At 50.7% G+C, this 13,104-nt stretch overlaps 4 protein-coding genes across 4 annotated transcripts; 2 read left to right on the top strand and 2 right to left on the bottom strand.

The window, feature by feature from the left end:
* Positions 1 to 591: 591 nt before the first annotated feature.
* On the bottom strand, positions 592 to 1,812 carry T310_1764 (Uncharacterized protein; the record flags this gene model as incomplete). The annotated part of the gene is made up of 1 exon (XM_013475383.1): positions 592 to 1,812. The coding sequence occupies one exon, from the start codon at positions 1,810 to 1,812 to the stop codon at positions 592 to 594; it is 1,221 nt and encodes a 406-aa protein (XP_013330837.1).
* A 1,036-nt stretch (positions 1,813 to 2,848) lies between these two features.
* On the top strand, positions 2,849 to 6,217 carry T310_1763 (F-box domain-containing protein; the record flags this gene model as incomplete). The annotated part of the gene is made up of 4 exons (XM_013475382.1): positions 2,849 to 2,956; positions 3,034 to 3,371; positions 3,432 to 5,607; positions 5,732 to 6,217. The coding sequence occupies 4 exons, from the start codon at positions 2,849 to 2,851 to the stop codon at positions 6,215 to 6,217; spliced, it is 3,108 nt and encodes a 1,035-aa protein (XP_013330836.1).
* Positions 6,218 to 6,655: 438 nt separating this feature from the next.
* Positions 6,656 to 7,492, bottom strand: T310_1762 (Lactam utilization protein LamB; the record flags this gene model as incomplete). Its single annotated transcript, XM_013475381.1, has 2 exons — positions 6,656 to 7,366; positions 7,442 to 7,492. 2 exons carry the CDS (start codon positions 7,490 to 7,492, stop codon positions 6,656 to 6,658), a joined length of 762 nt encoding a protein of 253 aa, XP_013330835.1.
* Positions 7,493 to 7,940: 448 nt separating this feature from the next.
* Positions 7,941 to 12,152, top strand: T310_1761 (Urea carboxylase; the record flags this gene model as incomplete). The annotated part of the gene is made up of 9 exons (XM_013475380.1): positions 7,941 to 8,011; positions 8,081 to 8,200; positions 8,257 to 8,530; positions 8,585 to 9,364; positions 9,418 to 10,677; positions 10,729 to 10,882; positions 10,933 to 11,362; positions 11,434 to 11,837; positions 11,914 to 12,152. 9 exons carry the CDS (start codon positions 7,941 to 7,943, stop codon positions 12,150 to 12,152), a joined length of 3,732 nt encoding a protein of 1,243 aa, XP_013330834.1.
* Between the last annotated feature and the right edge of the window lie 952 nt (positions 12,153 to 13,104).

Below are 13,104 nucleotides of genomic sequence, written 5' to 3'. Positions count from 1 at the left end.
CTTTTCTTTCTTTCTTTCTTACTTTTGACCCTACCCCTCTCTTTCTGTATCTCTGTATCTCTGTATCTCTCTCGCTTTGTTTTTTTTTTCATTGCGTTTGTATGGTCCCGTTTCATGACTTCTTAGTTGTTACAGAGATAAATAGTTAGGCAGATAGGTTAAATTTATGTATGCGCATTTACATTTGTCTAGTTATCCAGGTCATCCTGTTTTTGCAGTTGTCTGGTTGGTGGATAATGGTGGTCACTTCGACCTTAACCGTCAATTGACTTTTGCCTCTCTTCCCTTTTCCAAAGATAGATAACCTCAATTAATTAAATTAATTTCTATCCAAACGCCTGCTTCCTATCTTCTCCTGATTATTGCCTGCCTGCCTGCATGCCTGCCCCTTGCTAATGACACTAGAAATTCTAGAGTGAGAAAATCATGAGCTGGTTAGTACCCACATGGGTACCCATCTGATATACAGAGTACAGAAGAATTGAAAGAAGAAAAGAGACGTATAATAACAGATTTGCGTTGTGGGGAATCACAAGGAAATAAATACAGAGACAGAGAAAAGTAAAAGGAAAAAAAAAAGAATGACACTTCTCATGACTTGCCCAGTATCGACCCAGCTAGCCAGATGGTGGCGCCCGCGCCCAGGACAGTCAGCCCGACAAGACGCTTCGTCCAGCTGTCTTCGTCTGTCATCTTGGCGACAGGAGCGGCAGCTTTCTTCTGCGACGTTGAAGGAGATGGCTGGGCTTTCTGTTGGTCTGCGCCAACAACATGATGATGATGGCTGCTGTTGTTGCTGTCTGCCTGAAGAGAGGCGAGGTATTCCTGGTCCCGCTTGCGCCATTTCTCGACCAGCTTCGCGATCTCGGCGAGATCTTCCTTCAAGGAGCCTGGCTCCGTCGAATTTGTTTCCACTTCCACGTTCTGGACGTTGCCGAAGAAGTCGACCACGGTTCGAAGGCGACCTTCCTGCTCGCCGCCGGGGAACAGGTCCCATCTCACTCCAGGCTGTGAATGGATCTTGGTCTCGTCGTACGAGTCGAAGAGATCGCCCAGGGTCAGCTTCGAATTGGGCGTGGTGACCTGCGTCTCGAGGAATTCTAGCACATAGTATGTCCAGCGATCGATGACGGCGACTCCGACGTCATTGTCGGCATGGTGCGAGTACGAAGACTGGTCCAACGCGCTGGAGCCCGTCGCGATGATGTTGGGCGAATACAGGTAGGTGTACATGGTGTTGGCCTGGCACGTGTCGATCATGAACAGCAGCTCGTGGTATCGTTTCTTCTCCCACATTTGGCCAAAGGCGTCCGCCAGATCCCACGCGCCAATTTCCTCCGAGTCCTGAAACTTCAGAAATCGATCTCCGCCGTGCCCAGTCATGTAGACGAGGACGTTGCTGCCTGCATCGGAGCCCAGGCGCTTGCTGCGCGGCACATCCTCATCCAGCCGGTCGGTGAGCAGTCGAATGAAGTTCTCCACCGTCACTTCATAGCCACGGTAATCCACCTCGATGTTCTCTCCGTATAAATCCACCGCCCGGTCGGCATTGCTGTACACCGTTCCAGGGAACGCGTTACGCGGGTTGCAGGCCATGTCGTCGGGGAGCATCAGGATGATCTGCGAATCGGGGATTCCCAGGCGCTTGACCGTGCGGTATAGAGAGAGGACATTGGCCAAATGGCGGTAGTTAAACCAGAATCGCGAGGTAGACACCAGAACCGCCCAGTTGGAGGTGTGCTCCGCCAACGCAGGGGCGGCGCTGAGTACCAACGGAAGGACGGTGGCGGTGAGGAAGGACGAGAGTCGCATCGTGGGCGCGTTGGGCGACTCCCGGATCAGTGCTGAGGATCAAAGGAAGACGGCAAGGCAGCTAAGACAGCTGCATCAAGGAAAAGAAAGAAACGAGTGTCTCATTCCCACTGCATATGGAGACGGGGCATGGATGGCCGCCGGAGAATATTAATCATCAGACTCCGGCACTGGCTTGGCATGGCCTGCGGGTCCATCCGATGGCGGTTTGCCGCTTATCAAATATCAACCATCTTATCAACTCCCAGAGCTCTGCTTAGTCCCCCGCAAAGGCAGTAGAATAATTCCTAGACTAAATCAACAGTAGTTCAGCCTTGAAATGGCGTAATAAGGCAGAGACAGCCCTGCAGCTCTACTGCCCAGCAGGAATCCGCCATCTCAGGCCCATCCATGTAGATAGATGTAGAGATGCAAGCTCTTCTCCTGTCCAATCGGTCGTACAGCCTTATTCTTCTTCCACCCCGCGTCTTCATCCAGCCAGACCCTGGTCGCTGGGCTGGACATTGCACATTGGACGAGCTTCAGCCATGCCAGCAAACACTGGCCTGTCTGCTTGCTAGACCTCCCCAACCAGACCACCTCATGCACGCCGCTGATTGTTTCTGCCTGTTTATCTTTCTTTTGCTCTTTCATCACCCGCACGACACGGCAGGCTTGGTGACAGGACTGTCTTTCGTTTGTCGTTGTCGCTCTTCACTCAGTCAACTGCTGCCTCCCTCCAGCGCGCGTCACACGTGAAGCTACAAATTGCCATTGCTGCAAATTTGCGGCTTTGTTTTTGTCCTTCCTTCTTTCATACATCTCTCTCTCCTCAGTATTTTTGTTTTCTGGACTTTTAATCCTCATTTCCTCTCTTGTCTTTCGTTCTGTCATATCTCATCCGAGGAAGTAATCGCCACTGACCTTGATCTTCTGATGACTTGACTTCTTGACGCGTCTGGAAGAATAAGAAGCAATATCAGGAAACTCACAAACTCCCTTGTCTGGACCATTCTCTACGCTTGACGCGAGAATTCAAGGCCTCAAAGCTATCGCCATGTCGGCCTGGCAGGATAACCAAGGCTCTGCCTCCAGTAGCGCAAAACAAGAGAAACCAACTCTGGCAACTCTTCCTTCGGAAACTCTCAAGATCATCTTCTCCTACGTGAGTACCTCTCGTGGGATTCATCTCCTCAAGTAGTGCCAATGTTTGCAGACACTGATGTCGAGTGACCTACTCAGGCTAGACCAAAAGACCTGGCCAGTTTGGCCCGTGTCTCTCGAGCTTTTCGCGACTTCGCTGCTGCGCAGTTGTACCGCAGTCTCAGTCATGTTTTCACAGATGACGAAAAGAAAGATGGCCAGCTGTCGGTTGACTACCTTGCTGCAATCCTCGAGACGTTGACAACGGCTGATTACAACTATGCACGCTTTATCAAAGAGATCTCCATCGACACGGATACAGAGTCCAGTGCGGAGCAAGCCATTCGAGAGTTCAAATACGACTACTCTTGCGGCAAATTTCTTAACACTCTGATCTTCGCAACGCTGAAGAAGGTCACCGCTCTGGAGACATTCAGGTATTGATGGCCTTGTAACCTTCAAAAAGAAGTGAGAATGTACATTGACTGTCTCTCTAGGTGGAATGTGCGTGTCGAGATCGGTCAATCCGTCTTCCTAATCTTGAGCAAGATCTCTACTCTCCAGAACCTCCATGTCCGTCTCCAGCCGGGACCTTCGCTGCATTCGTTGTCAATTACCAAAGCCGTCAATAACCCACCCCCTCCTCCGACTGCTATTCCACATAGCCATCAAACCCCTCAGTTTATCACCCAAACCCACAACAACAATGTGGTCTTTGTCCCTGCACCAAGTGCATACCTGCCGCCTCCCAAGTCGACATCCGCAGGTAAGAATGTCAAACCTGCCCGGAGACTGGGGATCAGTAAACCTACCGTGGAACCTCACAACTTTTCCCGGTTTTCTGGGCTCAGAAGCTTGGCCGTCTTGGACATCGACAGCTACGAATACATTCCGGAGATCGCAGCGTGCGTCTCGTCTTGCTCTGCGTCACTCAAATCACTGAAGATTTCCTTCTCCGAGAACCTGGCGCTGAAGGCCCGAGGTAAGGCAGGGACAGAGATTTCAGACATAGAAACCGTTGAGGACGCGGTGTCTGATGATTTTGGTTTTCAAGCACCGCCACCACCTCTGCCCCCTATCTCGAACACCGGGAATGCATTTGCTGCCACCACAAGCTCTTCTTCTTCCTCCACAAACCATGTCGATGCCCGCAAGGAACGCGCTGCTCAGGAGAAGACTCTCGCCCGGATATTCGGTCTAGACAAACAGGATCCCGACCAAAAATTGCTCGATGAGTCGTTTGAACGGGCCATTACCGCTGCATACAAGGAATCCCAGGCGGCAGCGAGAGCGTTCTTGAAACGCGACCAGGACCGTCTCTTTGTCAGGAAGCTAAAGGATATCACGGCAGAGATCCGTTCGGACATGTCATCGGCCAAAGGATACTCCGCCAAGTCTCTCAAAGCCCTAGAGAAGATGGAGAAAGCAGCGAGCAAATACTTAGAACGAGAAGATACTAACGAATCCCTCCGTTCTGCAAATGGATCTTTCAGTCAGGAGGGAAAATCGACCAAAGTCAACGTTGCCGCCCCCGGTGAATCCAGCCATAGCCACTATGTACAGCCGCCAGGTGATGTAGGTCATGCCCCGACGAACCCCTCTGATGGCCATTATTTCGACTATTTGGAGAAGGTCTTAGACAATTCCCCACACCCGCCGGCTTTCCCGTTTAACTGGAATGACACCAAGGAAGAGGTTCCGACTCCCGACTCGAAAAGCGAGGACCAGAACACTCATACCGATGTTTCTCCATTAACAGAACTTGTGGAGCAATCAGCTCAGCCTGAAACAGTCCACATAGAGGACGTACTGGACGATGACAATGCTTTCGTGACGCCTAAAATGTACGATGGAGTTGCCGAATCTGCCTTATCAGGAACTTCCAAGCCTAGTGGTGTATTTGAAGGCCAGAAGAATACGCAAGAAGATGCTCTGTCAGATGTCGTCGACATGGAACATCCTGATGATGATGGAGACAGTGGAGACGACCAGGAGCCCGCCGAAGATGGCGGCGAATGGAATTATGACGAGACCCAGGGCTCAGCATCAAAAACTCCTGTAACGCACAACGCTACAGATAATCAGCATAACGCCAGTACCAGCAAAGGAAAAGAGCCAGTAAGAAATGGCATAAACAACAGCGACGAGGGAAAATGGGATTACAAGAAGGACATCCAAAAATACCTCCGCGAACATCATGGTCTTCCCTTGGAAAGCCTCTCGATCCATTTGATTCCGGTCAAAGCTTCGGTACTCGTTAAGGCTGTCGACATCTGCAATCTGAAGCATCTGTCGTTGTTGAATGTCGGGATGCAGAGTCACTTTTGGGGGACGCTTGCAAAACTGGGGCATCCTCTCAGCTTGACTTCCATTCACACTGACAATGTCACCCAGTCTTTTCTCCATTTTCTGAGCAGCCACCACGGTCTTGTAGAGCTTTTCCTGTTGGAGCGCAATCGCAAGTCGAAACTGGCGGGCTCACTGAGAACCACCGTAGGGATCGAGCACATCAGAAAACAGGCATTGAAAAAGCATGCGGGAACCCTCCGGAGACTAGTGATCAGGAACGACGACAGTGACGGTTGGGCACTGAATCCGAAATCGATTCTGACGCTGGTCAAACTGGGCGTCAATCTCGAAGAGCTTATGATCGGGCTGACCTCGGCGAACTTGGTAAGTTAACATCAACACGTCACCTTGCTTCCTTTTCGTCGCGAGCAAGTTGGTTTTTGTTTCCCGGTCGATCATCCAAGCATGTTTCAGCCGTGCCTTTCACTTCCTCGCTAACATCAGATAGCACCTCTTCATGCAGCATATTTCGAGACTGCGGTCTCTCTTTGCGTTGCACATTCTCTACCACGGTCAGAGTCGCGATGTCCACGTGGTACGCGAAATGCGTTTCAGCATTGCCGATACTATCGTCCATTGTCCTACTCTTCCGGTTGAATACGTGGGCGTGTGTTACGCGGTGCATGTTCCGAGCTCTGATCTGGTGACGCAGCTGAGAAGGACCGTTGGCAAACCCCGTGTTGAACCTCAGACTGCTATCTCGTCAAGAGCGATGACGGATATCAAAGGAAAGGGCAAGGCAAAAGCAGACCTGGAACCAGACCATGATGTTGCACTCATGGAGGAATTCCTTGACGAATGGGCCATTGAGGATAGTGAGGATGAACTGGAGAGCTGGGAGGAGAATTCGCCCATCGTAAAGATGGATGTGAAGATGAGCGATGTCGTCGGTGTAAAGATGTGGGAAAAGGAGATCTGGAGACTGAAGCTCTAATCGGGACAGGTTTGCAAACAGCCACTTTAGCTCGTTGCTTTATCTGGTGTGTTTTTCTCTAATGTCTCGGGTGTATGGGTAATATCATTGTTGTCTGGCGGTCATGTATGTGTATGTGTACTTAATAGTCGAAAAAAAATTGATTTGTATTAAGAACTGAGGAGTTAGGGACCTACTTTGATCGAGTTATTACATATGTCTTAACCCTTTCCAACTTATAGTATACGATCATCCGTAGTCATTTCAGCAGCATACTATTTTTCAAATTGCGGCAATTATCGAGTGACTGACTGGAGTGGAGTATGCTAATTGCCCTTTCTTCTCAGGTACATCATTGAACTAAAGATCTAACCGTTCTGTAGCCTACCAGGAATGTTACTTTGTTTGACTAGGGCATAGTTCTAGACGGAACTGGCCCATAGTCTGACGATCTGGTTTCTATTTACTGTACTTTCTGTTAAATTCATCTGCCACTTTTCTCGTGGTCTTGACAATATCCACGCAACCAGGAGAATCAGAATGACAGCAAATCGAGAGTTTATAATCCTTCAATGGCAATGACACCACACTACCGTCCGTGGCGGTGACCGACTGTGTCTCGACCTGCTGGCGAACGTGCTTTTCGACATCCTCGAGCTGCCACGGCTTCTTCTTCCGGTCGATGACCAACATCCCGTCCGGACTGTACTTGACATCGGCATAGAGCTCGGCCCAGAACTCCACGCCGAGGTCGTTGGCCGCTTTCTCCATGTTTGTGCCTGCCAGCCCAAACACGGGCACCCCCTTGGGGATACCGAGCATCACGGCCTTGGCGACTTCGTAATCACGACACATCATGCCATAGAGGACTCCGTGCGGCTTGACGTGGTGGAGAGTCATGCCCTCGCGCTCCAAGAAGCCTTGCAGCGCCCCGACCTGGTAGATTGTGATCGCCGTCAACTCCTCGCTGGAGAGCCTCATTTCCCGCCGCCCAAAGCCCTGCAGGTCTGGGAGACCCGGATGGGCGCCGACTTTGACGTTGTGCGCTTTGCAGTTCCTGATCGTCTCCATCATGATCAAGGGGTCGCCACCGTGGAAGCCACATGCTACATTCGCAATGTCGATCATGGGGAGCAACTCGAGGTCTGGACCGCAAACCCAATTGCCGTACTACAAGCCGGTGGGAAATGGCAAGGGTTTTCCCAAGGTCAGTTTCTTCTCTTATCATAGGACAGGCGCGCGTACAGCTTCCCCCAGATCACAGTTGATCAATGCCTTGTGCTGAATAGGTGCCATTTTTGGACACGGTTCCGGCTGTCTGCTCGGCTAGCTGCGAAGCTCAATCGGAGACACGGGCACTTGCACGGTTGGAAAAAAGGGACTTTTCTCGCAGAACAATGAGAACTGCGCACTGGACAAGGCGTCCATCGCGGTACTTATTATTGGGTGCGGGGTTTGATACGATGCGGAGACAAGAGCAAATAAGAGGAGCTCGGCCGAGATGGTTGGCTGCTGCCGTTATCAGCATCACGGTCCTCCCCCGCCGGGCGTTGTGAATACGAGCCCTCAAACATATGCCGATCGTCATTGTCATGCCGATTCCTGATAAGGGAAACGGTTCCAGTTCTCGTGTTTGGTTCGTCGAGAGATATCCTGCCCCTCATTCCTCGATGGTCTCTTATCAGAGCCGACATCCACTCCCGGGGTCAACAGCGATGGCAGCATTGGAAAGCAAGTCACCACCATGGAATCCCTCAAGACCTTGTTGGTTGCCAATCGCGGTGAAATCGCCGTGAGGATCTCGAAAACTGCAAAGTATGCACATCTATATCTCTGGCGCCATGGATACCGTTATTGTCAGAGCTGACCACAAGGGATATCCAGGAAACTGGGCATTCGAACTATTGCAATATACACCGAACCCGACGCTGCCTCTACTCATGTGCATCTCGCGGACGAGGCAGTGTTGCTCTTTGGACCTCCTTCCACAGCCTATATAGATGGGTATGGATTCAATTGGTGCCCTTGAGTCCAATATCATCTCTGATGACGTTCAACAGTGACCAAATCGTGGCTATTGCCAAGAAATATCAAGTCGATGCAATCATTCCCGGTTATGGTTTCCTTTCAGAGAATGCAGCTTTTGCCAGGGCTGTGAGCGAGGCGGGAATCGTCTTTGTCGGCCCTTCGCCAGAGAGCATTGAAGCGTTTGGTCTGAAGCACACTGCTCGAGAGCTGGCTACAAAGGCCGGGGTCCCCATAGTTCCCGGGACCCAGAGCCTCGTTCAAACGGAAGACGAAGCGCTGGAGGCCTCCCGGAAATTAGGATTCCCGGTACATTGCCCGACCTCTCACACAGACGCTATTCTGAAGCTGACAGAACCATAGGTGATGCTCAAAGCTACGGCTGGCGGAGGTGGTATGGGCTTGTTGACCTGTCAGAATGAAGACGAAGTCCAGCAATCTTTTGCTACCGTAAGATCCAGAGGTGAGACTCTGTTCAAGAATGCGGGGGTGTTTGTCGAACGCTACTATCCGTCCAGCCACCATATCGAATTGCAAGTTTTTGGCAACGGAGATGGAAAAGCCATTCACTTTGGCGAGCGCGAGTGTTCTATCCAGAGAAGACATCAGAAGGTCATTGAAGAGTGCCCCAGTCCGTTTTTGGTGAAACATCCAGAACTGCGACAGAAACTGGCAGACGCGGCGGTTCGTCTGGCTGAATCTATTCACTATGGATCCGCTGGGACAGTTGAATACCTGGTCGATGATGATACTGGTGACTTCTTCTTCCTAGAGATGAATACACGCCTGCAAGTCGAGCATGGTATCACTGAATTGTGTTACGGCGTTGATCTAGTGGAATTGATGCTCAAACAAGCCGATGCTCAACGCTCGGGGAGGAAGGGGCTAGATGCCTCGTACCTGGAGAAACTCCAGGCTATCACGCCCTCCGGGGCAGCTATCGAGGCACGAGTCTACGCTGAGAACCCAGTAAAAGACTTCGCACCTACCTCGGGAACGCTTCAGAGTGTGGAGTGGAAGGAACTTCCGGGATCACGATTTGATACATGGGTCTATACCGGCACCAAAGTGTCGGCTAATTATGGTAGGATGATCCCTGAAGATCTAATGTACAGTACATTGTCATTCAATGCTGATGCCAAAGTAAAGATCCATTACTGGCCAAAATTATGTATCACTCTCCTTCACGAGAACAGACGGTTGCCGGACTGCAAACGATTCTCACGGAGTCTCGTATATGTGGCCCACCAACCAACCTTGATTTCCTAGCTGCAATTCTTCGGGATGAGACTTTTATCGCCGGCAAAACTTTGACCAGGTTCTTGAACAACTTCGAGTTCAGGCCCGCGACCATTGATGTTTTGAGCGGCGGCGCCTACACTCTTATCGAAGACTGGCCTGGAAGACCAACAATTGGCCGGGGCTTCTGTCATTCTGGTCCCATGGACCCGTTGGCATTTCGCATTGCAAATGCCTTGGTGGGCAACCCTGTTGGTACAGAGGCATTGGAGATCACTCTCAGTGGACCAGACCTGCGGTTCCTGGCCCCAGCCGTAATTTCTCTTTGCGGTGCTCCCATGGAGGCTAAACTGGACAACACAAGTATTCCCATGTGGTCCCGAATTTATGTATCCGCTGGTCAACGCTTGACTATCGGAAAGACCACTGAAGGAGGATGCCGCGCGTATCTAGCTGTATGGGGTGGCTTCCCTAATGTCGCCAAGTGGTTTGGTTCCAAGTCAACAGCTCCAATGGTGGGTGTTGGCGGATACCAAGGTCGACAGCTTGCTTCAGGGGATCTTCTAGCTATCACAGATCACCTACCTGAGGGAAAAAGGGAGCTCTCTATCCCTAAAAGGCTCATCCCCAAGTACCCGTCTGAATGGGAGCTTCTTGCAATGCCCGGGCCTTACGATGAAGGTTATATTACTCCAGAGAGCATTGACACGTTGTGGGGAGCGACGTGGACCGTCTCACACAACGCAGTTCGAGGCGGCATCCGTCTTATCGGCCCGAAACCTATATGGAGTCGCTCAGATGGAGGAGAAGGCGGCTCACACCCGTCGAACGTGATCGAGTACGGGTATCCTATGGGAGCGTTGAATTGGACCGGTGATGACCCTGTTATCTTTCCGGTGGACGCGCCTGATTTCGGCGGGTTTGTATGTAGTCAAACCGTGGTCAAGGCGAGCTTCTGGCAACTGGGGCAAATCAAAGCCGGAGACACGGTGAAGTTTAGACGTGTATCGCTGGAAAGTGCGCTTTCTGCCCGCCGGGATGTCGAAACGTTTGTCGATCGAATAGTCCAGGGTTGCGCTGATGGGAATTTCGATCATATTATACCGTTGAAGGAGGAACTTCCACCTGAATTGAAGAGAGAAGAGGGTGGGCCTGCTCTGGTGCATCAGATCCCAGAGCAGGAGGACGGCAAACAGCCACTTGTTTCGTATAGACAGGTGAGGAAACTTTTGTGGTTGATTAACTTATACATACTGACCTCGTGCTAGGGAGGGGATGACTATTTATTGATTGACTACGGCCATGGATCGTTTGATCTTAACTATCGCTGCAGAACTACGGCTCTCATCAAAGTTTTGAAAGAAGGAACCGGAGATATCTCTTTTTCATCTGGACTAATATCAACAGTCGGCTGTGGAAACTGTAAGACCTATGAGAAGTTTGTGTGTGATGCAAGCTGACTGTTTTGGCAGCACTTATGCTCTACTACGATGGTCTGAAGATTCCGCAACACAAGCTCATAGACTACCTTTGTATGCTGGAAAGCAAGATTGGTGACTTGACCGAAGCAAAGGTGCCCAGCCGCCGGTTCCGACTACCGATTACCTTTGAAAGCAAGAGGCAGAAAGAAGCGCTGCAACGGTATATGGAGACTCAGCGGCCGTATGCCTCGTACCTCCCCGACAATCTGGAATTTGTTGCCAAAAATAATGCCTTTACCCGAGAGGAGGTGGAGAACATCTTCTTGACGGTGAGCCTGATGGTGATCTCTGTGGGATTTTTTACCGCTCTGCCCCTTGGGCTTCCCGTCGATCCCCGGCAGCGGATGAACTGCCCGAAGATGAATCCCAGCCGGGTATACACACCAGCTGGATCGGTCTCCTGGGGAGGAAGCTGCATGGCGTATGTGACGCTGCTTTTGTATTGAGAATAGAGCATAAATTCCGGACAAATGCTGACTTGGGATCATACAGAATATATAATGTCGACTCTCCCGGGGGATATCAACTGACGGGGATGACCATTCCCGGGGTGGACATTCTTGGGTCCAAAAAGGGCTACAGCCAGGAGAAGCCGTGGTTGTTTGAAGACTTCGACCAGATCACGTTTTACCGTGTTTCCGAGGAGGAATACGAGAGACAGCTGGCCCTGTTCAACAGCGGGCGGTACGAGTATGAGTGGGAAGAAGTCGTCTTCGACATGGCGGAGCACAACAAGCTCCTTCGCGAGACCAGGGACGAGGTCGACGCAATCCGAGCGCGGCAGCGGAAGGCGCAGGCCGAGATGGAAAGGCTTGAAGCCGAGCTGCTGGCGCGCTGGGAGAAGGAGAAGGCGGCTAATAGCGTCTCTGTGGACACGATCGAAGCTCTGTTGCAAGGTGAGTCTCAAACGGACGTTCTTTCTCAAAGCAAGGCAAAGAAAAAGAAAAAATTAATGCCGTCGATCGATCACAGACCCCGAAATCATCCCCATCGAAGCCCCTCTCAACGCCAACGTATGGAAAGTTCAAATCCAGGAAGGCGATCCGATCGGCAAAGATCAGGTCGTCGTCATTCTCGAAGCCATGAAACTGGAGATTGCCGTGCGGACAGAGGAACAAGGCAGCAACGCCGTGGTGGAAAAGGTCCTTGTCAAGCCGAATGATGTCGTCCAGGCTGGGCAGCCATTGATTCTGGTTCGGAAGAAGAAGTAAATATTGACAGCGTTAGCAATAATCAGCTGTCCAATGCCTAGCAAATGCTAGCATTGGATGTTGTTTTCCTTTTTCCTTTTTCTTTTTTTTCTTTTTTTTCTTTCTTTTTTTTTTTTGCGTGTATTTTTTTTTGTATTGACGACTTCCACTGTGCCTTTTATATGTTTTTGTCAACCGTCCTTTTTTTTTTCTTTCGATCCTTTCCAATTTTTCTTTCTCTTATCCTGATTAAATAATTAACTTGATCATTAAGATTGGTTGATTAGCAATGCAGTCAGTCGAATGAATGAATGAATGGTCAGCTCAATAACCTAGGTAGAAACCGTACCTAATAATAGATATTTCATTCCAGACTGACTCATTCATTGAATTTCATTCTGGAAAACCCCCGGTGGTGGTGGACCGGCGGAGGAAGAACAACCGCCAAGAAATCTGAGTCAGATGCTGTGATAAAGTTCGATGTGGCTGGTTTCTACGAGTAGGAAGAAACGGACATTGTACGGAGGATATTTATCTCTAGGCTGGAAGTCTGACTGAGTAGGGCTGGCTGGCTATGTCGGAGTCAGCTGCGTAGTTGGAGACAGAAGCACCAGGCAGGGATCAAGGTGGGATATACTCTACCGTTAGATCTCAGTCTTGACATTACCTGGAATGGATATGCTTTGCATGATCTTGCGATGTCGGAGGACGATTCGTGCAATGCGGTTGATTTTATTATTTGTCATCTACGTTAGTCATCCGCCATGCACGGACGGCGAGTCTAGTCGCGCCTGCCAATGCACGCGATGGCGGGGAAAATCCGCCATCTTACCGGACTCAGCATGGCGCTTGTCACAGGGCGTGCAGCTAGTCGACGACAGAGCTGCAAGCTGATCGCCATCCATGGCTCGCGATGACTCGAGCAGACCCCAGGCCCTCTGCATTCATTTCCCTGAACTGCCCCATGATCTGG

Source organism: Rasamsonia emersonii, assembly GCF_000968595.1.
Source record: "Rasamsonia emersonii CBS 393.64 chromosome Unknown ctg1118621760002, whole genome shotgun sequence".
Lineage (NCBI taxonomy): Eukaryota > Fungi > Ascomycota > Eurotiomycetes > Eurotiales > Trichocomaceae > Rasamsonia > Rasamsonia emersonii.
The sequence above is the reverse complement of the archived record's forward strand: the minus strand, read 5'-3'. Positions and strand labels throughout refer to the sequence as shown.